Here is a 27,925-nt window from a genome sequence, read left to right as displayed (position 1 = left end):
GACTTCACTTTTCCAAACTTCCCAACCTCGTGCGGGATCCTTGAAGATCCTGTCTGTTTATGTGACAATAATCATTCAAACATTATTTTTATTTTCTTTTAAAAAAAAAAAAAAATTGCCTACTTTTTGAGACTGTAGGATCACTTTTGGTGGGCTCTGTAAATATTGTGCACTGTGAGGCTAATAATGTCCAGTAGGTGGCGGCAAATTCATCAACTATTGATGACAACCGCCATAAAACTCCACAGAAGAAGAAGAAGCTACTGCACACCAGACGCTCATCAAAAGTCCTATAATTCCCGAAGCGCATGAACGCAGCATGTCCAAGAAATGAAACCGATACAGTAACAGAACCCCCCGAGTCCCCTCCCTCACAGGACGGAGAAGTTACCAGAGACAGCCGAGAACTTCTTCTTCTTCTTCACAGGCAGAGGAGAGAGGACGCACCCGGAGAAAAGACCACGCGCAGAGTAATGTCATTATTAAGGACAGGTACAGGTAGCTTCAGGAGCCGGTAGTGGTGAAGACGTTTCGATCACTTGTGTTGTGAAGAGAGAGGGGGGGGGGACGTCCCTGTTGTGTTTAAATCCATCGGAACCAGAAGCCGGTAAGTCTGCTGAGTTTCTCTAATTAGCATAGCTAGCTGTGGCGGATGTGGTGTTACAGCTCATCTGGTGACCGTGCTATCTGGTGACTTCAGGCGGAATGCGTCAGCGTTTATCGTAAAGTGTCCCAAAACGACCTGTAATGTGAAACAATTCTCTTTTAAATATGTATCCAGTGAAAGACTAAACGAAGAGACACCCGTTTGGATAATATCTGTCTTTAATAGCTGTTTTTTAACTACGACAACTACCAACGCATTCGGATGGAGGTCATCAGCTAACACGGTCACTCGTTAACCCGCTACACCGGTTAGCCTGCTGTCTTCTTAAAACGGCATTCTAACGCTACTAAGAGTTAGCAATACTCAGCTAGCAAGCTAACCTAGCAGTTAACTTATAAACAGAAAAAGTGACAGTGAAGCCAGCTGTAAACAGGAGACAGCGCAATGGCATTAAAGGTGCATTACAGGTAAGTTTTAGTGCTAGTTTATACAGATTACCATCAAGTGAAAAAGGTGCGTTAGCATCTATTAGCAGCTAGGTGCCAGGCTAGTACAATAGTTACACTAAGCTAACACACCGCTAAAGCTAAGAAGTGTACAGTGTGGACTCTGTGATGAATACTTACTGTAGATAGATAAATGACTCTATGATGAATACTTACTTTAGATAGAAATGCTTAATAAAGTTATTAAAGGGGTTTTCTGAATAAGAGCCGGTAGGAAAATCATTACTGTCTGTTAATGAAGAAGATATTATTAAATATACTACCAATAAGTAGTGATGTAGTCAAGACCAAGACATGCCAGAGACCAGAGACCAAGACATGCCAGAGACCACACCAACCAGAGACCAGAGACCACACCAACCAGAGACCAAGACATGCCGGAGACCAGAGACCACACCAACCAGAGAACAAGACATACCAGAGACCAGAGACCAAGACATGCTAGAGACCAGAGACCACACCAACCAGAGACCAAGACATGCCAGAGACCAGAGACCAAGACATGCCAGAGACCAGAGACCAAGACATGCCAGAGACCAGAGACCAAGACATGCCAGAGACCACACCAACCAGAGACCAGAGACCACACCAACCAGAGACCAAGACATGCCAGAGACCAGAGACCACACCAACCAGAGACCACACCAACCAGAGACCAAGACATGCCAGAGACCAGAGACCACACCAACCAGAGACCAAGACATGCCAGAGACCAAGACATGCCAGAGACCAAGACATGCCAGAGACCAGAGACCACACCAACCAGAGACCACACCAACCAGAGACCAAGACATGTAGGGATGGAGACAGGGACAAGACAAACCTTGAGTACTACAACACAGACCAATGAAAAGTTACGTCTACAGCAAATTGAAATTCATTTCCAAGATGGAAATTTTCCTAAAACTCTTAGTTTTCCTGACATTACTTGGTGATAATGTTTGACAGGTCTGTGTGAGAAAACGAGCCCAACAGCTAATAAACAAAAAAAAATAAAAATAAAACCTCGGCCACACCGTAAATATATATTCCCTTTGAAGGTTAGGGTTATCCTGTTCATCCTGCTCTGTGATCAGTGTTTCCCCGACCATTATATTAGGGGGGTGGCCCGTTTTATTTTTGGGCTTTTTGTGCCTTTATTGTAGGGATAGGATAGTTGATAGAGTCAGAAATCAGGGAAAGAAGTAATTTAAGGATACCTTTCTGATAGAGAAGGACAGCTGTCATTAAAAGTAACGCATGAACATCAAGATTCCTTCAAGTGTTTGTGTCAGCATGTCGGCTTGTCCCCACCCTCCCAACGCTGTAAACCTAGGGGAAACACTGGTGATCATAATGTTGGATCTTTTTCGACAGTTTTGTTATAAAAAAGAAGAGATGCCGCAGAAGCAGAAGGCTCGCTCCTGGTCGGAGTTGAAACAAGCTGGAAACGAATGCTTTAAGACGGGGCAGTATGGAGAGGCGACCAACCTCTACAGCCAGGCCATCAAAGAGCTGGACAAGTCCAGTAAGTGTTCCCCAAACATGACCTCGTCTTTGTCAGCTTTCTGTAAAGGAGATATGAGAGGCTGAATGTGTGAAATAAAAATACTGCTTCAAGAAACATTCAAACACATCGGTGTAATCCAGCTGGTTCTCTACTGCTCCAGCCTCATCACCACCACCCAAAAATCTTATCTCCCATCTTGTGTTTCCCCTGAAGGTACAAAGAACCCCGAGGACTTGGGCATCTTGTACTCGAACCGTGCGGCGAGTTACCTGAAAGACGGAAACTGTGGGGAGTGTGTGAAAGACTGCAACATGTGAGTGTTTCTGTTTTCATCCATTCTCAGCCAAAAAAAGTCCCACACAGTCTGACAACGTGCGCCCGGTCCCACCCGGTCTGTTTGTGGAGCGTTAACGCAGCCATTAGCAGCTGTACACAAATCACACGGGACCTACAAGATCACGTGGGAATTCATTTTGACGTCATGCTGATGAAGAATGGATGGAACATACGACCAGGAGTCTATATGCTGTGTTTTATTTTGAAATTCACCGGGCGCTCTGTGCGTTTCTTTGTCTGACTTCCTGTCTGGGTCGTTCTATTCTGTTCAGCTCGACGCGTGCTTGCAGTGAGCTTGGTCGCTCCTGGCGACGGACCGCGGCGCTCGCTGTAAAAACGTGCAGCGCACACGGACTAAGTGGACATTGCACGTCAGCTGGTGATTGTCAGCGTTGGTTCTTGACCTCTGTCATGTTTTTCTCACAGGTCTCTGGAGTTCTCGCCGTTCAACGTGAAGTCTCTTCTTCGTCGTGCTGCGGCCTACGAGGCTGTGGAGCGCTACCGGCACGCCTACGTCGACTACAAGACTGCTCTGCAGATCGACTGCAACATCGCGGCCGCTCACGACGGCACAAACAGGTACCTAACCCGCTCATCTTCTTCTCTCTTACACACAGAAAGAGAGAGCAATGATTTCTGTTTCTCTGAATGTCAGGATGACGAAGGCGCTCACGGAAGCAGACGGTCTCTCGTGGAGAGAAAAGCTTCCTCCAATCCCCGTCGTCCCGCTGTCAGTGAGAGAGAAACTCAGCCAGAAGACGACCGCCAACGCAGCACAACCGACGCCACAGACGGAAACCACACAAGCGAAGAAACCTGGTGAGAAGATTTTATGGGTTTGAGACCTTTTTATTATTGTGTCAGTATTTAAAAGAAACGTACCGTCTGAGCTTTCTGCGCCCTCTTCTCGCCAGCGCCCGCTGAGAAGGACTTAAAGAGAGGCCAGGTCCTGAAGGAGGAAGGGAACGCCCTGGTGAAGAAGGGCGAACACAAGAAGGCCATCGATAAGTACAACCAGAGCCTGAAACTGAATCCAGCTGAGGTCACCACATACACCAACAGGTGAGGGACACGTTTACACGCTCACACGTTTAACCCTTTAAAGGCCTCTGCTACAGGATTGCCATAGATACGATTTAGAGGTGTGAAATGTTAGGAGGGGCGGCTGTGGATCAGTGGTTGTCGGTCGTCTCTGAACCATAAGGTCGGAGGTTCGATCCCCAGCTCCTGAGATTAACGCCGTCGGAGCAGATGTGTTTTCTGCGCTCTCTCATGTTTTCTTATTTATTTTTTTTAACTTTTATTCACCAAAACGTGCATACACACTCACACAATAAAAAAAAAAAAAGAGATACAAACAAGAGGGGAACTGTGGCACGATACAGATTTAGACAAAAACAAACAAAACAAAAGGAAAAGGGTCAGTAAATAAAATGAATGAATTAGAAAGAGGAACAAAATAAGTAAATGAGCAAACGGGACAAAGAGAAACATGGGGACAGTATAGTTACAAAATTATGTAAAATAAAACTGGTGGGATAGGTTGTGTTATTTTTTAATTTTTTTCACTTTGAAAAATACAGAATACAGACTGTTTGTGTCGCTCATGGTTATTATCTTCTTTGTGCGTGTGCTCAGGGCTCTGTGCTACCTGTCGCTGAAGCAGTACAGAGATGCCGTCAGAGACTGCGACGAGGCGCTGATGATCGACAGCAGCAACCTGAAGGCGCTCTACAGGAGGGCGCAGGCTCACAAGGAGCTCAAGGTGAGTGTCTCACTCTGCATCACCTCCTGATTCACCGCACGGCGGCTACAAAAGTGTTTTTTTTCTTAGAGCTGGTGACAAATTAAAGCAGCTCCTGTCTTGATGTGGCGGCGTTCTCACCTGATGGCGTTTTATCAGAGTGCCACACAGCGAGGACTGTGTGTTTGTGTCAGCACAGCAGTGACTTCAGGAATCTTTACTCTGCAGTGTTGGATGTTGCACAGCGACCTTTCCTTCGTGTGTTTATATTTTTAACTTCATGTCATCCAGCCTTGCTTTTATACCTCGTTCAGTTTTGACCTTGTGTGTTCTCCCCTCAGGACGCCAAAGCGTGCGTAGACGACCTCGACAAGCTGCTGAAAGTGGAACCAAAGAACACCGCCGCCCTGAAGCTGCTGCAGGAAGTGCAGAAGAAGAAGTGACGGGGGACTGCTCACGGGAGGGGGGAGGGGAGGAAGACGAGTCACTGAAGTTTTTTTGAAGACGATTCCACCGCCGTGCGTCCAAGTTATCCGCCTGTTTCCAAAACGCTCCGTCATGATCCGTCTTCGACCTCGGGAACGAACACGAGGCGTTCCCGAGAAGCTTCTGGAAAGAAAAAAAAAACTCCCGATTGGCGAGAACGGAGGAAGGAGAGAATGTTTGTGTTTCACCCGTTTTAGTATTTATTGGTATTTATAAACGCTGAAATGACCACGATTCAAACGGAGAATAAGCGTTTACAATCACCACGTCGGAGAGGGATACCCGGAGGCTCGTGGCGCTCCGGCTGGACGCAAAACAAAATCACGCAAGGATTCCTGGTTAACCTCCGAGCCTCTAATCACCGTCTGTAAAGACACGAGTCGTTAGACTCACAGATTTTCAAAGTTCAAATTGAAGAACGCTGCAGTCTTTGTATCGTGCTTCGTCCCGCGGGGTGCATGCGTCACTCGCCACTGTAATGGCTTTTTATCAAGCTCCGTCTGCGGAAGCAACAGCGCTAACTCGCGAGCTAGGCTAATGCACACTGATAACCTGCAGCGTCGTCGTTCGCTCTACCATTACATCGTTATTTTTTTTAATTATCCATACGATCGTTTTAAAGCCTCCATCTTTAAAATCAAATGATTGGCGGTAGAATATTGAAACATTCACGGTTCAGTGCGTGCTTGTAACGGTTATGAATTCAAAAAGAGCTTCCATGCAAAGTATTTATTTCTGAATTGGCTCCGGCTCTTACAATCTCGATCTGTAACAACTTGTTTTGGTTCTCGGTTTTGAGGTGCGGCAGGTTTTCATCGATTCCTCAGATAATTTGATCGATTGTTTGTGTGAAAACACATCCGTCATGATATCCTGAAAATCAGACAGCCGATGATTTCTAAACTGTCGGTTCTGTCCGTCGACTTCTTGGTGATTGTAAATGTTTATTCAGTTTGGAGACACTTCTTCCACACCAGGTGTTCCCTCAGGTAGATCTGAGTGACGAGCATGTTAAAGGAAGAGAAACTACCACGAGAGGTTATTGAGTGTTCACAAAATCTGGAAACTGTCGAGTTTAATTAGTTTACACCTGCAAGATGAGCGTCATTTAGTCAGCAGTCCTCGTGTTTGTTTGATCACCTGCTGTAGTAGGCGGAGCTCCGCCTGCCTGAAGTGCCTGTTTCCATCGTCCAGCTGCAGCGTTAAACTCGGCTCTGCTCCGAAGACTTCACTCAGAAAATAATAAAAACTGCATCTCCAGTTTCTGTCTCCGAGTCCCATCGACACTCCATCATGTTCAAGAAGCTGCTTCTGTTTGATCACGTCTGCTGTCTTTTGTTTTCCTGCTTCTGTTTGAAACTGCAAATAAACTGAAAACAAACATCGAGCGCTCTCAGTCTTCTCTACAGCTTCAGAGTTTTGTTATTATTTAAACCAGACTGATGCTGCTGTTCATATCCTCTTTTTCTTTTTTTAACTCACCCAAACCATTTACACATGCACTCCTGAAATATCTAGATTCAGGAGGACTGCTCCTCATATTCTCCTGACCTGTTTGTTCACACACGCACCTCACAGCGGGAGACTTTCCCTGTCAGACTGGAGGGGGGGGTCTCCTAAGGTAAGACGTGACAAAATGAGCGATGTGGGAGTTTTGGACGGAGCAGCAGAGTCCTCTACACGACACTATGAGAATATGTGTCTTTCTATCAACGCTACGTGTAGTTGAAGAGAATCTCAATCTGAACTAAAGAGTGGAGAAGAACATACTGGAGAACAGGAAACATAATGCAGCAGGTTCATTAGGGCACAGAGATGGTAGAGGTGGCGTGCAGACAGTCTATGGTCGTGCAGCGATCACAGGGAATAAACGTCACCACCCCCCACCCCCCTCCCCCCACTCGCTCCAGGTGAATTCTCCTGATTATATCCTGCTGCGTTCTCACATCAGCTCACTCTGACTTTCTGCAGAATAAATACGAGGAGGCTGGAGGAGAAACTCCGGGTGAAGAGAGAAACATTCAGCTGTTTGTGTTCACACATGACGCTCAGTCTGAGAATATCAGGAAGTTTTTTAAAAGTGTGAAAGTCCTGCTGGATGTCCAAAGTGAATGTGGGCAGTTTTAGATCATGAGGTAAATGTGTGTCAGAGTAATCCCAGGATGAGTCTGTAGAGGGCGCTAAACAGCTAGCTCTGTAAATCCCTCCATAGATCCCCGATATGAAACTGACCACAAAGAAAACTGAAGTCTCCTATATAAGAACTCTGCATGTTTGCACACGGGGGGGGGGGGGTTCATCGTCCCGTTAACCACCGATGAGTACACAGGTTGTGGGAGCTGGTCTGTGCTGACCGCCTGCAGCGGGATGCGAGGTCCATTGGTCAACCAAAAACCCCCCTCCGGGACCTTCTGCGTTTGTCCCCCTACCATCAGGAAGGAGACGGTGCACTTAAGAAACCGGACTACACGGCTGAAGAACAGCGGCCTCCCACGGCGCTGCAGCGTCCCTCACTTCTTCTGCGCACGCTCTTGCATCTCGCCGTGTTTGCAGATCGTAACGGCGGGAACGCTGCAGCCTTTTTGTCATCAAGTCGTGTGTTTGCATTTCCTTCCAGAGGTCGCTACACAAACCTCTCGTCCCCGAACATCCCTCTCCACCGGTTTTTTTTTTTTTTTGCACGCTTTTTTCCCCTCTTCCGATCTTTCCCAGCATGCACCTCAAACCAGTAGAGTGGGCTGTGAGTGGAGCATGCGTCATGAGGAGACTGAGGTGGGTAAAGAAAAGAGAGCGGGGCGAGTTCGGAACTGATAAAACCTTTATTTCACTTTAAATCGTCTTTTACATTTTGTCCTGTTTATAACATGTAGGGTGAAACTAGAGTCGGGTTTTTTTTTTTTTTTTTTTAAAAGACATACACAAATCTAGTATTACGTCAATAACCAGGGAGGGAGGGGCAGGGGAGGGGAGGGGGGGAGGTGTCGAAGGGGGGTTGTTTTTTTTTTTGTCATTTTCTTGTTTTTTATTGGCGTCCTTAAGCTAAGTCTACGTTTTCACAACCACGTGCGCGCTAAGCAATAAAACCGTCACAGAAGCAAACTTTGTTGTTTTTTTTTTTTTTGGGTTGTTTTTTTTTTTTTTTGTCTTTTTATTTTTAAGCAGAATACTGGTCAGTAAAAACAAAATGATTTGAGATACCAGATATACAGACAGGCTCGGTGCCACATTCACTACTGCATGGGATCAGTTTTATTCCTTACAAAGCGTAGAAGAAGAGGGGGAGGGGGGAGGAACGGCCTAACGAGAAAAGGGAGAGAGAGAGCGGCGGGGAGGAACTCGTCTTTTTAACCTTTTCGAGCTTCAGTGCGTGAAAACATTCGTCCCCAGCGGAAAGAAAAATCAAACATCGAGACGTCGTGGCGTTCTAGTTTCGACGCCAACGGAGTGGAATGTCGAGATGGTTCATGACGAGGTCACTGTGACACTGAGAGGAGGGAAGTGGGGGAGGAAAACTCGTCTGATTGGTCGACGGGACTCAAAGGGAGTTAATCTTAAAGGACTACGAACGTGAAGCCGGATTGGTGGCGTTCAAACGTTCACCGCCCGATCCAGCGTCTTTGATGTGAAAGGTCAACTCGTGGCGTGCGTCTGTTAATGAACTCTTAGCCGTGAACTCCGGGTTCCATCTTCCAGACAGATGATTGGCTGCCGGGAGATTTGGCTCCTTTGAACGCACGTTGCCTTTTTTTTTTTTTTTTTTTTTTAAATGACTCAAACGGCGCAGCTTAAACTCGCTGCTTCCCCGTTTTGAACCACAGAGCGACTCGGCTAAAGGAAGTAGACACGCCCCCTCAAACGCCACACAAAGACAGGTAGACATTTCTCACGTCTTCATCTACGTGACCATCTGAACTCAAAGCTCGCCTTTGGGACAAACGCTTACACGCCGTGTGGAAAGTGACGCTCGAGTGACGAGATAAAACAACCCGAGCCGAGGAACCCAGCGGGCGTCACTTCGTTATCTGATGGAGCTCAGCAAGGAGGAAGCTGTCAATTTAACCGTCTATCCGGCATTTACATCTCCTCGCCGTTTTGTGGCTGAGGAAGCAGGAAGTGTAAGCGTCGCTGTGCAGAGAAGACCCAACTCGACGCTTTCTTCTTAACGTGAGCATAAAAGATGACGTGCATTTCTGTCGGCTCCAAATGTGTCAGTACAGGAAGCAGGAGAAGGGCGAGAGAGAGAGAGAGGGGGCGGGGTTAAAGTACCAAAACAAACGGCACACGTAGAACCAGCAGCTGACTGTAACGGCTTCAAGGTTTCCTTTGCAAGCGGCTGTTAACGGACAACATCGACAAACCGTTCACGTTTTGTGTTTTTTTTTTCTCCAAAAGACAGATTTACAGTTAAGCTCTAAAAATGTTTTACAATTTTACATTTTTCAAAAACCAGGAGGAGGAGGGGGGGGGGGGGGGGGGGGTAGAGAAGTTTAATCGGTTACACACACACAAAGAAAAAAGAGAAAGCGATCGCAGAGAGGGGGGGTTGAACGTACGCGTCGGGGAGTGGGGCAGGGCGGGTGTGGTGGATCCGAGGAAGCAGGCGGGTCCCGTTAGTTGTGAGCGTGTAAAATCTTCCCACACATGAGATGGAATGTTTTTTAAAAATGGTTTCTCCAGATTCATGTTGAAGAAATGAAAAAAAAAAAAAAAAAAAAAAAAAAAAAAAAAAAAAGGCGGTAAATGAAACTCCAGAGGAGAGTTTGTGTTCGTCTTTTTAATGAGTCAGTGTCACAATACAGCCGTGTGCGAGCCCCCCTTCTGTATAACCCGTCAGCAGAATGACCCCCTGCTGCTCAAACACACCCCCCCCCCCCCTCCCAGCTGGAAGAAGAAGATGGGTGTCGATGTGGAGGACAAACTAAGCATCACAGTGTTTGTTGAAAATAAACGGACAGTTTAATAACCTTTTTGTTGTCTTTGTTTAAAGTTGAATAAAACCAGCCGGGTGTGCCGGTACACTAAGAGAAGCCAAAAGAGGAGGGGGGGGGGGGGGGGGGACATCTATATCAATGCATTAACTTGCTAAAGAGGAGGGGGGAGGAAGGGGGGGGGGGGGACATACTGAGGTGTTAGGAAGGAATGGAGGAGGAAGATTAAATGAGGGGGGGGGGGGGGGTAAAAAGAGGGCTCTAAAAGACGTTTATTATTCCGTGGTCGGGGATTTAAACCCCTCCCTGCTTGCTAGAAGACGAGACCGGCCGCTGGTTTGAGTCGGCGCGGCCGGCCGTGGAGTGATGATGAAGAGGAGGAGGAGGAGGAGGGGTCATGGAGTAGTACTTTCTCTTTTTTTCTTTTAAATTTAACGTATATATCTGTTGTTGGTGGTGGAGGGGGGCGGGGTCTATTCATGCTGTTGGTTATACAGAAGGGAAGTCGGGAGGCCGGGTTTTTGAAAAAGTGGGACGAGGGAATGAACGGGCTGTTTTTTTTTTTTTTAAATGTGTATGAAGAGAGGAAGAAGAGAAGAGAGAGGACGAGAGCTCAGAGGAGGAGGAGGAGGAGGAGGAGGAAGAGAGTGGGGATGGGTTAACAGTGAAGTGCGCTCTAGTTCTCCCCGTCGCCGGTCTCGCCCTCGTCTCCCTGGTTTTCTGATGTCCACAGCTGCGGAGAGAAGAGAAACACGCCATCAGTCATCGTCACCACTTCACTCATCTGTTTTTTTATGTTAGCGAGGACGAGCGGGCGCCGTGCACGCTTCATCATCTCCCCGAGTGTGACCACAACCGGTTCTCAAACCGCAGCAGTTCACAATCTGACAAACATGGGACCGCTGCCAACATGGCGTCGCAGATATGGCGTCTCCACCTCATTTGCAGCAACAGGAAACCGCTGGAAGAGTGTTGGGAAACCGGCGTCTTAACATGGATATGTGTGAAGCTAACGCAATGTTTACTGATCTGTGTTTTAGTGTTCAGACCTGAAGGATAAAATCCAACAAAACACGTTTCTGTTCCAGCTCCTCTCGTTTTAAAGAAGTCACTTCATCTTCACCCCCCCCCCCCTCTCCCCTCTCTCTCTAGTTTCCTCGTCAGTGTCCCACTTTCTCACCGCAGGATGGACGAGTTAGCCTTGAAGTTCAGGCACGGTCGATGAGTATGTGGGACAAGTTTCCCTTAAAAACGAAAGGATCAAGCCTTTTCATATTTACGCCTCCTGACCCGCCATTTCCACATTTCAGTTTCTGGTCCATGAGCAGCCGTACACACGGGCTCACAAGATCACACGAGAGCTACAAGATCACGCGGGAATAAAGAGCTAACCGTGCAGACAACATGTCGATTACTCCTGTTTTGACGCCATGTTGATAAAGTGGTGGAATAAACGATCAGGAGTCTGTTCCTATGTTTTATTTTGAAAATCACTGGACACTGTACTTTTCCTTCTCTGACTTCCTGTCTGGGTCGTTCTATTCTGTCCAGCTTGACGCATGCCTGCTGTTGGCACGCTCTAGAGACGGACTGTGGCATGGCTTTGTGACAATACGGTCGTTTCAGCGTTTATTTTAAATGGCACACGTGTCGGTGCAGGAAGTGTTGAAATCGTCCGCTCGACTCCTCGAATGTTAAAACTTTTAAAAACTTTTGTGGATGAGTGATGGCGTTAGCGTTTGATACTCACAGTCAGGTTGTCCCTTAGTAGCTGCATGATCAGCGTGCTGTCTTTGTACGAGTCCTCGTTCAAGGTGTCGAGCTCGGCGATCGCCTCGTCGAAAGCCTGCAGGGGGGAGAGAGAGAGAGAGAACGAGAGACATTAACAGATTGTTATCATCATGGAAACGTCTTCTTACACAGATGAGCTCTTTCAGGTGTTTTCTGATTAAATATTTGTGACTAAGTTTCATCGGGTGTTGTCTGCGTTCACATAAGAATCTTTGACCGTTGAGGAACGGCATGCTGCTGAAACATCCGCACAGAGACACTCACCTGCTTGGCCAGAGAGCAGGCCTGCTCGGGTGAGTTGAGGATTTCGTAGTAGAAGACGGAGAAGTTAAGAGCCAGGCCCAGCCGGATGGGGTGTGTGGGCTGCATGTCCTTCTTGCTGATTTCGAAGGCTTGCTGGTAGGCCTGCTGAGAGTTCTCCACCGTGTCTGCAACAAAAACACAACAACGAGACGTCACTTTGATACGTTTCTGACCCGAGGGACCCAGAACAAACATTTTACACCGACAGACTTTGAACAACGACATTCTCCAAGAGAGGAGGCGCTTCACTGTGACCTGCAGAGAGCGCTCATATATGGGAACAAATAAAGAGTCAGGACGTGTTTAAAGGAGGCAGGAGTTCTAGATCGGGGCGGCTGTGGTCAGTGGTCGTCTCTCATCTGGAGGTCGGGTGTTCAGAAACAGTGACGTTTCCTGCTCCCCCCCCCCCTTCTCTCTCTGCCTCCTGAAGAAATGATCCCTCACAGACTCTGACCCGTCTGCCTCGGTGAACGGTTTCTAATTATTCATATTTAACTTTTCCTGCCAAGAGAAAACGTCTGACATCAAGTCAAACTTTTTAATAACGCGCTGAAACAGAAAGAGAGTGAGAGCAAGAGAGAGAGAGAGCAAGAGAGAGAGAGAGAGAGGGAGAGAGAGCGAGAGAGAGAGGGAGCAAGAGAGAGTTAGAGCAAGGGAGAGAGAGAGCGAGAGAGTTAGAGCAAAAGAGAGAGAGAGAGAGAGAGTGAGACAGCTGGAGCATGCACACATGCGGTCAGCCCTGACACTCAGAGGCGCCACGTGCAGAGGAGGGAGCGTGTGCAGAGAAACGTTCTGTGTTTCTCCTCCTGAATGTCGGCACCGCTTGTTGTGCTAGAATGTGTGTGTGTGTGTGTGTGTGTGTCAGAGTTTGTGTCGCTCTGCGGCATGAAACAGCTTTTGTACGTGTGAGTCTGAGATCGGCACAAAATCAGCTCGACTAGCCGGTCACCTGTCAGAGTCGAGCAGGTGGGAAACCAGCAGTGTGACACGTTTTGGTGTGTGTGTCTCTTTAAATGCAATGACCCCCCCCTGAGTTTTCCTGGTAGACATCACTCCTTCACTAGCGAGAATAAAAATGGTGGACCTGTGGAAAAGTTTTGTTCTAGTCTGGGGGTGGAGTCCATGTGTGGAGATACCAGGGGAGGGTTTTTTTTTAAAACCAGAATCCCACTGTGACATCACAAGGAGAGCACATTAGAAACAGAGCATTTTTCTCTGTATTGTAAGACTTGTGCAGACCACAAACAAAGGACTGGATGGGTTTATTTCACATTTTGTGGGTCAGTAGACACTCAGGTTACCCAAATATATGTTCAGAAACACTGAAGAAGTTTTTATAATATGTACCCTTTAAAGTGTTTCTGAGCAGGGACGGCTCAGGTGACTCAGCCCAACAGTTTGGGGAGTACAACTGTAAATTCAGAAACGTATGGCCCGAGTCATGCTGAGATTATTCTATTGAGCACAAAATAAGTATGAACAATTACTCCATACTGCCTTGTTGCATCGTGTTAAATCACAGTGGAGACGTTTCAGCGCTGACTCAGCTGATCCCTTTTCACCCCTGCAAAACCTCTGAAGGTGGTGCAGATTTGGGATCACTCCGCCCCGGGGTTCCGCCTCCATGACACGTCACGAGGCGTCACAGGGGCGCTGTTGGACATTGGCGCTTGAGGGGTTTTTATGTGAGTTTCAGAGGAGCAGCTCTGACATCATAGCAGCAAAGTTTTCTTGTAACGTCGTCAGGTCAGAAATGTCCAACACGTTCCGCTGAATGAAAGGAGTGTTGACTGAGCTCAACAGCAAACACAAACTGAACAATGCCGCCGCTCTGATGAGCTGCTGACACACGGAGTCAGGAGTCGTTAACTGGGTTCAAGCCCCGCTTCTACAAACACCAGTCTGCCTCGCAGTCGTGCATTAACGACACTATAAATCCCACAGAGGTCCAGAGTCCTGCAGGGACCCTCGAACATGGACTGAGGATCTGAAGTTACACTCACCCTTCTTTGCTTCCCCAGAGGCGACCTCTGACAGGTATCTGAAGTAGTCTCCTTTCATTTTGAGGTAGAACACCTTGCTCTCCGCCTGAGATGCGTTGGCAATGAGGAATTTATCGAGCAGGCTCTGCAAAAGACGAAGAAGTGAGAAGAAGGGGTTAATGAAGAACTGTTAAAGGGATACTTCAGTATTATAGTTGTATTTTTGAATGGTCGTGCAGCCCGCCCTCATTTTCCCAAGATGGGAAATCTTTGTATTTCTAAGTTTGAAAAGGAGCTTCCAGTGACGCTAAAATCGTCATTTTGCGTCACTGGAAGCTGTTGCGGTTAGCCGGGTGAAACTACAACACTAGTTCCTCATATTTTCGACCACTGAAGCTACAGACCAATCACAGATCAGTGGATGGGAACTCACTCACACAGAAACAGGCTTTCTGGAGAAAGCTGATAATGGCGAAAAAATTTAACATAGCGGCAAGACGGCTGCTGCGACAGGCCGGACTTGTGTTTTGGCCAAATATGTCTGTAAATAGCGGACCTTAGTGGGAGTGGCCTGCGGTGATGTGCATTCTGGGATTTGGTGTCTTTCATCCACATGAGCCAAAAAGACACTTTCTGCCTTTTCTCGGCCAAGAAGGCACCAACTTCAGAATGTATTTCACATTTCTACTACATATATGACCCAATGTCAATACAGATTCATGTTTCAATGGGTGAAGTATCCCTTTAAACGGGTATGGAAAAATCTGGATTTACACGTCATACAAAAGCCTTTATTACGCATGCACTGCTGAACGTACTCCCTAACTGTCAGAGAGGAGGAAGGAGATGACGTACAAGATCACTAAACTTCTAAAACGCTCTCTCTCTCTCTCTCTCACTGGAAAAATGTCTGATTGATGCTGGGAGAGAGAAAGTGCTTCATCAGACTCATCAGTGAGCCCCGTTTTCACGGTGGCAGTTTCTGCACTAACACTTTCTTTAAGGAGAGCGCGCCTCCACCCGTCCTCTCCTCCCCTTCATTCCTTCAGCACCACATCACCGCACAGGCTCACAGTTTGACCTTGAAGATATTATTAGCAGTCTGCTCAGGCACTCAAAAATTGGAGTCTGCTTTTGACCTTGAGGTTTTTTTTTGTTGCTCTCACAGAGTCAGGACATGGAAACGTTGAGGGTGTGCCTACAGCCTCAGGACAGCTGGAGGCTGCAGAGAGACGTTCACACTTTCACTGGAGCATCTTTAAACCTCAGATGTGTCCGACTGAGAGAGAACTCAGAAAAGTTGTGGCTCGTTTAGTAAATGGTGAATGACGAGCAATAAAGGAATCCTGAACTCAAATCAAGCCGGTTTTTTTCAGGGATCAAATTCTCTGCAGAATTCCCTTTTTTGAAGAATGCAGCAAAATCAGTTTTCATCTGGGCTTCAGGGGCGGCATGACGTTCATAATAATAAAGAGCGACTGGATGACTTAAACTAAGAATGTGCAACATGTTTCACATAAATAAATCATAAATCCAGTCTTTCCTGTGTAAATGTGTCTCTGAGTCATGACAGAAAGAAGGCTTTGTGACGGATGGTTGTTCATCATTGTTACCTACAAGTTTTAATCAAGATCTTTAATCGAGATCCTGTTATCGTGGAGCTGAACCTAAAACCTGGTGATGTGGAACTGAACTGGACTTCCCGGATCATATTTAAATTTGCACCTGCAGCAACACACCCATGCAAACACACCTAATGCAGTTATTGTCACGGACTGAACGCTTGCTCGGGCCGGCGGTGACGGGAAACAATTCTGAAGAACGCAATGTAGGAGCATCAGACTGGAACATGTTTTCAGAGCCCACGTGTTTTTACATACTACACACACACACTTTATCTTTCCAGTCGAGCGTCCTCTGATCTCTGCAGCAGGTAAACACCAAACACAAAGCAGAGATACTGGAGCGGGCAGAATGATAATAAACTGAGGAGAAAATTAACTCTTCGTTTGACGACTCTAAACAGAAACATCGTGTGAGTGAATAACTCCTCCTCCACTCTCTCCCTCTATTTGTCTGTGTAAGTTCTCAGTCATCCAGGTCATGGTAAATTCAAAGCTTGATCCAAAGTTAAAAATCTGGTTTAAAATCTTTAGCCAGTCCAGTTGCCTTTGGATCAAACTTTGAATCTCTCCCTCTTTATTCCTTCTGTCCTCCTCCTCCCACCCTGCTTGTTCACTCTTCTCTTAACACCTCCTCCTCCTCCCGTCCCCGTCCCTCTCCGTACCAGCACGTCGTTGCAGATATCTTGGAGTTCAGACTCGATCTTCACACGGTAGTCGCGGGCCATCTGCTGTTTCTTCTCGTTGCCCTCCGTCTTCTGCTCGATGCTGGAGATGACGCGCCAGGATGAACGGCGAGCCCCCACCTGACGGACACAACAACAACAAGGTCAACCAAAAAAAAACACTGACACTGTCTTCTATTCATGACTGGATTCACATAGCAGAGAGACAACATTATCATCAAATCATTATCATCCAGAAATAAACATCCAGAGTCGAGCGGTCCAGCTGCTCGAGTCGCAGCGTGTACGACAGAGCTTCAGCGCCGGATAACCTCAGGCTGCTCTTACATCATTCACACTTTTATACTTCAAAATATTCATGAAAAATAAAAAAAATATTTTTGGGACATTCTGCTACGTAATGGGAGGGGGGAGCCACAGAATTGTCCGGGCAGCAGTCGAGGGTCATCCCTTCCTTAAAAGATGTTTTGTTTTGACAACGAGCCGCGACGGCTCTGACCGACTGATTAACAAACTTCTGTTGAATTCCAGTCGTTCTTTATTCCCTTAAACACTTTCCTCAATGTCCTCAGCTGCTCGCTTCATTTATTCATCCAGTCAAAACAACTCAAAGACAATTCTTCTCTGACTTTTAACATTTAACCGAGAAATGATGCTGAACTTCTGCCTCCTCAGTGATTCATTAATATTATTTTCACTTTCTCAGAATCTATGTCTTAAGTTTTAAGTCGTTGCAGGTGAACAACAGTTAAATGGTATAAGGGCTTCTTGCGTTTATTGTTGCTAGGTTATGAAAGCTCCGTTCCGTTCCTCTGTAACGTAGGTTTGGTGTGTTTTTTTTCTTTTTGTTTAAGATTTATTTTGGGGCTTTTTCTGCCTTTATTGTAGAGATGGACAGTAGATAGAGTTGGGAATGACATGCAGGCTTTGAGGACTGAGGCCTCCGTACATGGGCTGTGCACTAACCACTAGGCCACCGCGGAGTCGTGTCCTGACGTCAGCAGCAGCTCGACACCTGAAACTTTTCCCTCCAAAAGATGAGGCAGACTAGCGTCTCCTCCACCTGATGTTGTAAGTCCCGCCCAATCTTGACTTTGATTGGTCAGTGAGGGGGAAGTGACACTGACGAGCGTGGAGCTGATCTAAAAGTTTAACTGTTTTCCACTGAGAGCGCAGCAACAAAAAACAGCTGACCCCGAAGGCGTATAAGCGCGCAGGGTGCTGAAAACGCTACATTGGTTTTGTATTGAAAACAGGCGCAGCCAGCAGCGTCTGTGGATCAAATCTAACTAACGAGCTGGCTGCAGAGATTCACTCAGAATCTGTAGGTGAAACAAAAATCAAACATTTCCACATTGATACGGAGGACATACCACGTTCTTGTAGGCGACAGACAGCAGGTTGCGCTCCTCGTTGCTCAGCTCGCCCCCCTGCTCCGTCACAGACTTCATGGCGCCGGCCATGTCGTCGTAGCGTTCGGCCTGCTCTGCCAGCTTGGCTTTCTGCACCAGATCGTTCTTATCCATTTTTAGGCTGCAGAGAGAAGAACAAGGGACAGAAAAAACAGAGTTAGTGTTTGTACCTGAACACTGAGGCTAGCTGTTTACCACCCGGGGGGGGGGGGGGGAACAGGGAAAGACACAAGAGAGGCAGGAACGAGGACAGGAAAGACCTGCAGGTAGACGCACGGTCCCTGATTGAAGAGCATCATGGTGCAGAGACATTTAACAGGAAAATGCAAACACCATAGAGGGCGATATGACAAGTGTGGAGCGTCACTTTTTAAAATCTGAAAGCCCATGGTTCCACTCAAACATTTTAAACACCCCGAGGTCTCCTGCAGAGCCCCGAGAACTTGAGTGTTTCGTCCAGAAAATACATTTTACAACCGATGTGGCTGCAGGAAAACTAAATGTTTGAGCTGGAGTGAAACAAGAACCTTTTATTTAAATCATAGAAGAAGACCGATATGAAGTTCTGAGACCAACACTTGATTTTAGAGGTGAAATTCACTAATATGATGACATACTTTTGACTTGGATTGTGCACCAATATGACGTTACATCGGCTCTCTTTTCCTCCACTTCTCCCTCTTTATACCCGTCGTCCTCTTGCCGCCCTGCTTGCCGCCCTGCTTGTGCACTCTCTCCCTCTCCTTTGAACACTTCCTCCCTCCCTCCCTCCCCTCACTGTCTCTCTCTTCATGTCACTGCAGATATCTTGGAGTTCAGACTCGGTCTTCACTCGGTAGGTGTCGAGTACAAGTGGTTAAAAGCTGCTTACTTACACAAACAGCTTCACCAGTGTTTCCCCTAGGTTTACAGTGTTGGGCGGGCCGCCCCCCTAATATAATGGTAGGGGAAACACTGTTCACCAAAGAATATTTTAACTATTACCGTAAAATCCGGAATATAAGTCGCACCGGTATATAAGACGCACCCTGTTTTGAAGGTCTCTTAAAGTGAAATAAAAGTTTAATCTGTCTTACTGTAATGACGGCATGTGTTTCAGTATTTTATACTGGTATATTGGTCGCACCGGTGTATAAGACTCAGCCAGGATTTTACGGTAAACATTTTCAACAAACACTAGTATGGCTGGACCAGCGCCTGCTCACGTGATGCTCTGCTGCAGACGGTGCTGAGAGTCTGTAAATATATCAGAGTGGATTAAAGTAGATAAATGTGATGACCGAATTTCAAAATCAGATTTTTTTTGCAGCAAATGTTGTTTTCACATGGGGGGAAGCTTAAAACTGCCACCTTACATTTAAGGCCCCGTGTCAGACTGGAGGTGTTTTATGGCCGCGCTCGGGAGAGCTTGCATGAAATGTTTGTACGCTGCACATTCGTCCCGTCTCTATGACAACAGTCTGTTGACGACGGCCGCTGTATGACCGACACTGCTGCGTTACTTTTTACTGCATGTTTTATATTTGAGATCGTTTATTTCCAGATCAGACACGGAGCGAGGAGGATGAGGGTACAACACACGATGAGTAGGAGACAAAACTACGGGAATATCAAACACTTGGAAAAGAGAGCCGCAGAAATGAACGGCGCCTTTCTGAAAAGTTGAAGGATTTTCAACTTTAGCGCTCAGAGCGGCCATACAAAAAAGGGCGGAGCGCTCGAAAAAAAGACGCTGGGCCCTGCATTTTTTCTCCAGGAAACCGTCTGCTCTACTCATTGAAAACAATCGAAAAAGGTGGCTGGCGAGAAAGAAAAAATGCTAGCTGGACACGGGGCCTAACTCTGCTTCCTTAAAGCAAAACTGAATCTTGTCGTTCTGTCATGGCCTCCAAGTGTTCAGTAAAAATGAAACCCTTTCATTAATGCAAAGGACTGTAACAGCATGAACGCCTCAGGAGAAATAGTCCACAGCACGGTGTAAGCAGGGCCTAACGGTCCCATTGATTTAACCCCAGCATGAGTTAAACTAAAGCGCCGTCATGCTAATGAAAGTAGCCACTGATTGGATAACATGAAAAATAGAAAATATACCAGCAAAGCTCAGAGTGAAAGCCGCACACAACACTTGATACAAATCCTTTTAATTCCAGCAAAGTGGCTTCATCCCAGAGGGCTTCCTGCTCTCCAGATGAATCTGTAGGTCTAAGTAGGCCACAGCCTCGCCTCCATCTCCCCACTACATCGACGCAACACGCTTTAAGAGCTGCACAGTGGACTGGAAGCAACTGCAGCTGCAGATCTCATTAATACGAAGGATTTTAAATTTTCTTATTTCTGGATTTTAAACAGCTAAACAGAAGACAGACAATCACACGAGAAGATATGTTAACACACTCCAGCTTTACTCTCACATCTGCACGTTAACGACAACGATATCTTTAGATACAAAGGGCACTCAAACACTAATGGGTTCAGTGTTCACGCTGGGACTGAGGAGGCGGATCCTTGAAGGTCCAATCAGTGAGAAATGATAAAGTGACCTTACTATATGATCAGACATTAAGGAAACATGTTGAAGTGCTGGCTTCTCTGACAACAATGCAGCAGCCAGTATGTCCTCCTTCTAACTTTAGATTCTGGTCCTGAATGCTCTGGATTTGTTTGGACCAGAGAAGGTAGGCAGTTTTAAGGCACCCCCCCCCCCAACCACAGCCGTTTTGGACGCCCCTCGGTTTGCCAGATATGAGAGCAGTTATCAGGTCAAACCAACAGGTGTTGCAGCGATGGAAGCGGGCAAGAGAACTGGTTCAGATAGAAGTGATTGTACCCGACCTAAAAAGCCTCTGCATGTTTCTAATAAGCTCCACGAGCAGAAACGTGCTCAAACTAGGATCAATATTGTAGATGCTTTTTGAAAAATGGAGAGAGGTTAGAATGCAGAAAGGTTTACAGACCCATGCAGAGCTGGATAAACACTGAAGCTTCAGTGTCCACCACATGGCAACCTGTGTGAGCATCCACTCTAGAGAGGAGGGGGGGACAGCTCTCTATAATGATTAGAATCTGGACTGCAGTACCCAGTTATCAGGTGTTGCAGCACTTAATGAGAGGTTTTGATTGCCTTTTTTAGGCAAGTGCTTCAAACACTATTTATTATATCCATACTTAAAAATCTCATACAATCCCCATAAGTCTATCCATGTTTTTACTTCCTTATAAAACTGCTCAGTCTCTGTAATGTTTCACGGGGGACTGTGGGTAAACAGCACAATTCATGTCCTGCCACAAAACTTGTGATTGGCCTGAGTTATAATAAACCAATCTGGGACTTTGTTGTTTGTTTTAAGCCATTCCTGTGTGGATTTGGCATTTTGTTCAACTCCTTCTTGCTGAGGGAGAAAACAATCTGTTCTCTAAAAAAAGCTGATTTTACTGTTTGAATTTCATTTTATTTCTTCCATGTCTTCACGTCTCCACTTTCACATACAGCATGGCGTTCCACTTCCAGGCTTCATGCTGATGTGCAGTGCTCGTACATCAATGGTCATAACTGTCCACTTCATATACCCGGAGTTAATGATTCCTCACAGCGTTTATATATATTTTTTTAGATGCGGGAAGTTGCTCCTAGCACAGCAAGCGTCAACAGTTGCTGCGTCTTGTCGTCCAACACCTTCCTCATCAAAGCTGCTGTAAGCCGTCTGTGTGATCTCCCTGACTAGCGCTCTACAGCAAGTAATATTACTTCATCAGAAACACAACATTTAGGGTGGTTTCATACGAGGGACCCGGGCCTGGATCCTGGCACACTTGGCCCCAAAGTCTGCTTAAAGAGGTGGTCATAGGCAGGATTCATGTGTACTCTGTCTGCGGGAGACGTGAACGGCACCGTGCCCAAACAAGGAAGTGGACTGCTATATGACGTCATTCTAAATGGCTCCTGTCGCTTCAAAAACCGCCATGTCCGCATAGAACGGACCAGTTTCATCCTCTGCGCTGCACGGTAGAGGGTCGTTGTTAGCGTTTCAGAAATAACAAAAACATCCACAGATAGCAGGATGGACTCAGTCTGCGAGTGGTTGCCATGGTTGCCTCGTCTTCCTGTTTTTTGGTGGCTTTGCAAACAAACTCATGTGCATACTGCCCCCTGCTGTATCGGACTGTGACCACACGTAAGAGTACTCGGGTACAGAGCGATGTTACTGATGTGAACAACAGTGACTTATGATGTGTAATATTGGTGAACAATGAATCTTTTAATCATGCATTGTCAGGGACGTTCCCTGAGTTCATTGGTTAATTTTGATTCTCACTAAATCACATAACCTGGCCCAGGCGACCCAGCAGGGGTTGATCAAGTCCAAACTTGCGTCCCAGCAGCATTAGGCCACAAATCTCCCCCCCCCCCTTTCATCCACAGCCACCTGGAGGCTTTCTCTGCTGCCTCAGTCCTAATGGCTGTTCTCCTCAGCAACCCTCTCATGCCCAGCAGGGTGCAGACTCTGTAAAGAGAGCGACCCGTCAAATCCTCTGCAGCCTTCTTCGACTGACAGCAGTGTGTTCTCACAATCCTCCAGAAGTCCCTGGTATTTGGCCAGCTTCCCTTCATAAGCCTCCTCAACATGGTCTTCTCAGGGCAACGTGAAGTCTATCAGGACAAGCCGTCTTGAGGCCTCTGACAAAATGATGATTATCTGGTCACAATGATGTTGCTGCGATGTGTGCCGGAAACTTGAGTTGCTTTCCAAGGTCAACCATAAGCTGCAAGTCCTGTGCGGTGGAGAGTAGAACAACTGCAGCTATCCTACCTTGATGAGCGTTTTCTGCTTTTTATGGGGATTTTGTGCTAAACCAATCGAATGCTGACATCTATTTTACCAACTACTGATTCAGAGACAAGTTTTTTGATTGGGCAGAGGAAGTCATCCGTTGAACTGTTTTTTTTTTTTGTTTTTTTTAGAGCTTGGCCGATTAACCAGTCAGCTGATAATATCAGCCGATATTAGCTTACCCAGTAACTATCAGTATCGGCAAATTTGATAGCAGATATGCGCCGATGTTACTAGATTTATTCACCAGTCAAATAGCATTTAATTTGAGTTTCATTGTATTACACTAGCAGTTCTGTCACCAGCAGAGGGCGCTATATGTATTGAAACAAGCATCATCACTCTGGAGAGTGTCGAGCGGTGATGCACGTACATGCTCAGTTACTTTTCAGCTGAGTGAACATCTTGTCTTCATTATTTATCTTTATCACTAGTGTTTGATAACTGAGGAATCAACACAATACATGTATATCTATCTCCCTAATATCAATAGCAGACCCAAAAATCCAACATCGGTCTGGAGTCTGACACCCAAAACAAATCACCAAACATACATCAGTATTGGCTAAATAGTTATTTCAAACATCGACCATGATTTTCCCAATTGGTGCATCTCTGCTGCATACATTTGTATTAAGCCACGTGTCAAATACTTTCTATTCCAACTATGATACTCATGTATAATAAGGCTGCGCGTGTCAGCGTACGCCTCACATGACGAGAAGACAACGAAAAGAAGAATGAGTGATTCAGTTTGATCCCGCTGTAGCTCTTATCCACTTCCTGTTGTCTGCAGTGATCATTAGCCTCTGAACAATGGCACGTTTCCAGTGCTGATTCAAAGACCGACTGGATCATGAAATCAATTATCTGCGGCTATTAAGTGCAGTTCTGCTCGTTTACCTAAAAACAACGTTGTCATACCATTAGTGTGTGTGGTCGTTAAAAATCCAGACATCCATTTCGTCCATTATCCCTGCCCACTTATTAAAGACTTGATGTAAGGGATGTGAAGTTTTTAAATTGGCCACATCCACGATATCAGCATCACTATGAGGTCAGATTAATGCTAGTTCTGGGAGAACGAGGATCCACTTTTAATCACATCTTAGGTTTTTATAATATCACTAATAAATCAATGATTGGAAATAAATACAGACGGCTTTCATAAATACTTAAATTGCACATGTTCATCTACCCAAGGTGATGACATACTAAATTATAATCTGGGCTGAAAAATGATTTTTTGTTGAAGAACGAGCACCTTGATGGCCTGTTCTTTATCTGGGTATGTGAGGGGCGCCACCTTCAGCGACATCATACATTATATGATTCGCACCTAGCAAACTGCAACAATAAGTGACGTAGGGATGCGTTTCTACGGTTACATGATGTTCAGAACAAACTGGACACACTGCTTCACGAACACCTGAAGTCCTGACAGAATGACGAGATTTTATTTTGTTTTAGGCGTCAGCTTTAAGATTCCGGTCGTTGTCAGGGCAACATAATTGGCAGTAGTGGACCTTTAAATTATTTTTTTATTGGGTTTGTATTTTTCTTTTTGCACCCATTTGTTGCAAAAAAGGCTGATATTGAAATTCGGTCATCACATGTATCTACTTTAATCCACTGATGAAGTTATACTCTCAGCACCGTCTGCAGCAGAGCGTTACACATGAGAAGGCAGTGGTCCATTCATACTAGCGTTTCATGAAAATGTTTGACAATTCAAATATTCTTTGACAAAGTTGTTTGTGTAAGTAAGCAGCTTTTTGAAAATATTTTGCTGAGTCATATTGGTGCAAAGTTGGTGCCCAATCCAAGTCAAGAATACATCATTTCTTCAAAGCACTAATGGCGAATTTCCCCTCAAAAATCAGTAATAGAGAGGCTCTAAAAACACTTTAATTTGAAGTTGAGGCCTTTATGTCTTTTTCCTCATTGTCTGATCATTTGAAGCTCTTGGGTTTATACGTCTTCCAGCAATTAATATTAACAAATTGTACCAAATATATCCAGTGATAGGAAACTACATAAACAGTTTTAGTGTGTTAAAAAACATGGTGATTATTTACCGTGACCTTTCTCGCAGAGTTTTTGTTTTTGTCAGGAATTTTAGCATCCTGCAGTCAGCGTTTAGCAATTGTTACACTCCGCTCGAATCGGTTACAAGGGCCCCAAAAAAAATCCATTTCACCATCACAGCGAAGACCGGGGCGAATTGTAAAACACTCAAACTCGTTAAGAGGAAGTGTGAGGAGTGACAACACTTACTCTGCACACGGCACAATATCTATAAATTAGAAGATTATTCCATGTGCAAAACTTTTCGGGACTTCAGAGTCTCCATGTAATCAGGATGAATGTGATTTAATTAAGGTTATAGAATAGAATAGAATAACTTTATTGATCCCAAACTGGGAAATTGTGGCTAAAGGTTGCTTTTATTTCAGATACTGCAAGTTAAAAAGGCGGATATTAATTCTTGCCCCCCCCCCCGAACACTATGACATCTTTAATTAAATTAATCAAAAATAGTCTTATCCTTATTAGTTAAAAATATAGAAATGCCTTTAATTTATTAGCACACAAATGTGCATTTCCTGTAGTAAAAGATGAGGAGTGTTTTTAAAGTAAACTGAGATGTTAAGTATATTGTGGAAATGTGTTACAGTTGCCCCCCTGTAGTCCTGATCCAACCCGGCCTGCACAGTCAGCTGCAGCAATCCCAACATTAGCAGCCCTGTAGCCGACTATCAGGGACATGCTAATGCGCAGCGACACAAAAAAAAAAAATGGTGAACACCTTCTTCAGAACGAGATGCACCGAAACGGCTTTTTAAAAAACATCGCTCCAGCAACCATTTTTTTTGACACGACTGCTTTAAAAAAAAACACACTCCCTCCGGCCAATAATAAACGGGTCATGCTGGCGGGTCGGCCTCGCCAGCAGCTACGCCCTCCTTGTCGCATTCCCCTGCGGAATTTTAAGATGGAGAGATAGATTAGCGGCCGCTGCTTTAGCCGTTAGCCTAGCATGCTAACTGAACCGCCGCTGGCTTTACGCTGCATTCATGTGACGTTAGAAAAACAGGAAATATGACTTCCCCCTCCTCCCCTCCCCTCAGGAAATTGACGTGATTGCGCTCTGAAGTCAGGGGGTCATTTTTTTTTGGTACCCTACCTCACTAGCGAGTGGACGATTATATTACATACATGGCTAATTTAAGTGAGAATTAAAAAAAAAAAATCACGTTTTGAATTGATTCTTATATCATTTAAGATTGCACGACTCAGTTGCTGTCAATGCAGATGTACACATGTTGGTTCAGAACAATTAAATGTAATTTTTTTTTATTGCGGCGCTAATGTTTCCACATTACAGTCGAAAAGTCGAGAAAAACGACGTTCTGATATGGAGAATTCCAAGCATCCCGACAGCACTTGAACGCAGCATCCACCGTTAGCCTAGCTGACCCAGTTGAACGTAACGGAAACAGAGCCGTGATCAAAGCGGGTTAATAAACACAACACATCGGTTCAGTTTGTTCCTCGGCTCATTTTAAACCGAAAGAAAATGTGTTTAAAATGCGAATTGCTCTAGACAGAGGAGGGGGGGAAACTCCCGGGAAATGGGGAGAGGGTGTGCGTTAGCCTCCGCCATGACGGAGCGAGACGACGCCATTCAGATGCCGATAAATCATCCAAATACATTTAAATCCAGCGCAGCAGCAGCAGCTCGACACATGCCTGATTGTATCTAATGTGTCACAGGTAGAAGTTACTAATCTACACCTGAATGTGTCTCCGCTCTCGGCCTAAGCTAAGCTGTCAAAATGGCCCAAACTCGGCTGCTGCTGCTGCCCCCCTCTTCCTCCCCTCCTCTCCCCTACACGATCACCGCGCAACACGCATGGCATCGACCGGAGTCTGGGCCTTCAAAAATCTCCGATATGAAGCACAGTCGACGGTACAAAGAGCACGCACGTACGCTAAAAAAAGGTGACCACCGGGCCAGGTTGTTTTCGCGGGGTTTATTTTCACCGTTTCGGCCACAAGCCTCGGCCTAAACCCTCGCCACCCAGCCCCTAACCACAATAGGCACCTTCCGCGGCAGAAGGCAGGGGAACGGGGGGGGGCCGCCGCCGCTCCCCCGACAAAGACTAAACAGCACCCTGTTATATATAACACGACAATCGAGTGATTTGTAGGTGAACTCACATTTAGAGCGTGCTACGGATCCCGATTTTATTCTCTGAACGATGGGAGTTTGTCAAGCCGTCCTCCGCTCGCTGCTCAGGGTATTCAGGGCAGTACCACTTCCGCCTGCTCTGACACTTCCGCTTCCTCTAAACCCCACCCCTCCCCCCGCCAGTATCCAAGGCGACCGCGCCAGGGGGTTTCCTGAGCATCTTTCGAGGGGCTTTGACGTCAGGAGGACCATGGCAACCGCTTACAGGATGACGTTCGCCCGGTCTCCACGGCAACTGTCTCCACAAGGCCGCTGCTGCTGCCTGCCTGCCCGTCGTATCTGCAGTTCACCATCGTGTCAGCTGACACAGCTCTGTGTGGGTTACACTGATTTTATACAACGATGAATACTTTATAACAAGCAGCTCTGTTTCTCCTACCACTCTCCACCTACACACACACACACACACACACACACACACACACACACACACACACACACACACACACACACACAACCACTGCAAACCCTGAAGCACACAAGTCCATCAGCTGAGCCGTTATGCTGCCTTTACAATGCATGATGTAACACACATCTTCTGCAGATTGAAATGGGACTTTATCAAATAATCAGATCAGAATTTATTTATAAAGCAAATTTAAAAAAAACAACAAAAGTTCTGTACAATCAAACATAATTAAAGCAATAAAACAAAGACAAATGTAAAAACAGCATGACATGCAAAAAATAAAAGTGTTACGACAAAAATATACGCAGGGATAAAAGGAATAACTCATTTAGAGCTCGAGAGAAAAGCGGAGGCATAAAAGCAGATACAAACATCACAGACATGACTTGTCCATCGGCGGACGCTATGCTGACTTTACAACGCTTGCAATACCGCAGACATGACCAGACAAACGCGTGAGAAATGTTTGAATCTGTTTTATTGGGCCGGTATGTGTGTACACAGATTATTTAATCTATAGGTTAAAAGACATTGACTGCA

At 45.9% G+C, this 27,925-nt stretch overlaps 2 protein-coding genes across 2 annotated transcripts; one reads left to right on the top strand and one right to left on the bottom strand.

The window, feature by feature from the left end:
* The first annotated feature begins 258 nt into the window (after positions 1-258).
* Positions 259-6,555, top strand: tomm34 (translocase of outer mitochondrial membrane 34). Its single transcript, XM_061041343.1, has 8 exons — positions 259-607; positions 2,470-2,620; positions 2,816-2,915; positions 3,365-3,517; positions 3,594-3,757; positions 3,853-4,000; positions 4,577-4,703; positions 5,024-6,555. Exons 2-8 carry the CDS (start codon positions 2,491-2,493, stop codon positions 5,123-5,125), a joined length of 924 nt encoding a protein of 307 aa, XP_060897326.1. The 5' UTR covers positions 259-607; positions 2,470-2,490; the 3' UTR covers positions 5,126-6,555.
* Positions 6,556-7,968: 1,413 nt separating this feature from the next.
* Positions 7,969-27,103, bottom strand: ywhaba (tyrosine 3-monooxygenase/tryptophan 5-monooxygenase activation protein, beta polypeptide a). The gene is made up of 7 exons (XM_061041344.1): positions 26,946-27,103; positions 17,854-18,013; positions 16,460-16,600; positions 14,194-14,317; positions 12,152-12,315; positions 11,847-11,942; positions 7,969-10,829 (listed from the first exon to the last, which is right to left on the bottom strand). Exons 2-7 carry the CDS (start codon positions 18,004-18,006, stop codon positions 10,773-10,775), a joined length of 735 nt encoding a protein of 244 aa, XP_060897327.1. The 5' UTR covers positions 18,007-18,013; positions 26,946-27,103; the 3' UTR covers positions 7,969-10,772.
* Between the last annotated feature and the right edge of the window lie 822 nt (positions 27,104-27,925).

Source organism: Labrus mixtus, chromosome 7 (assembly GCF_963584025.1).
Source record: "Labrus mixtus chromosome 7, fLabMix1.1, whole genome shotgun sequence".
NCBI lineage: Eukaryota > Metazoa > Chordata > Actinopteri > Labriformes > Labridae > Labrus > Labrus mixtus.
Note: the sequence above shows the minus strand (reverse complement) of the source record. Positions and strands in the feature narration are given on the sequence as shown.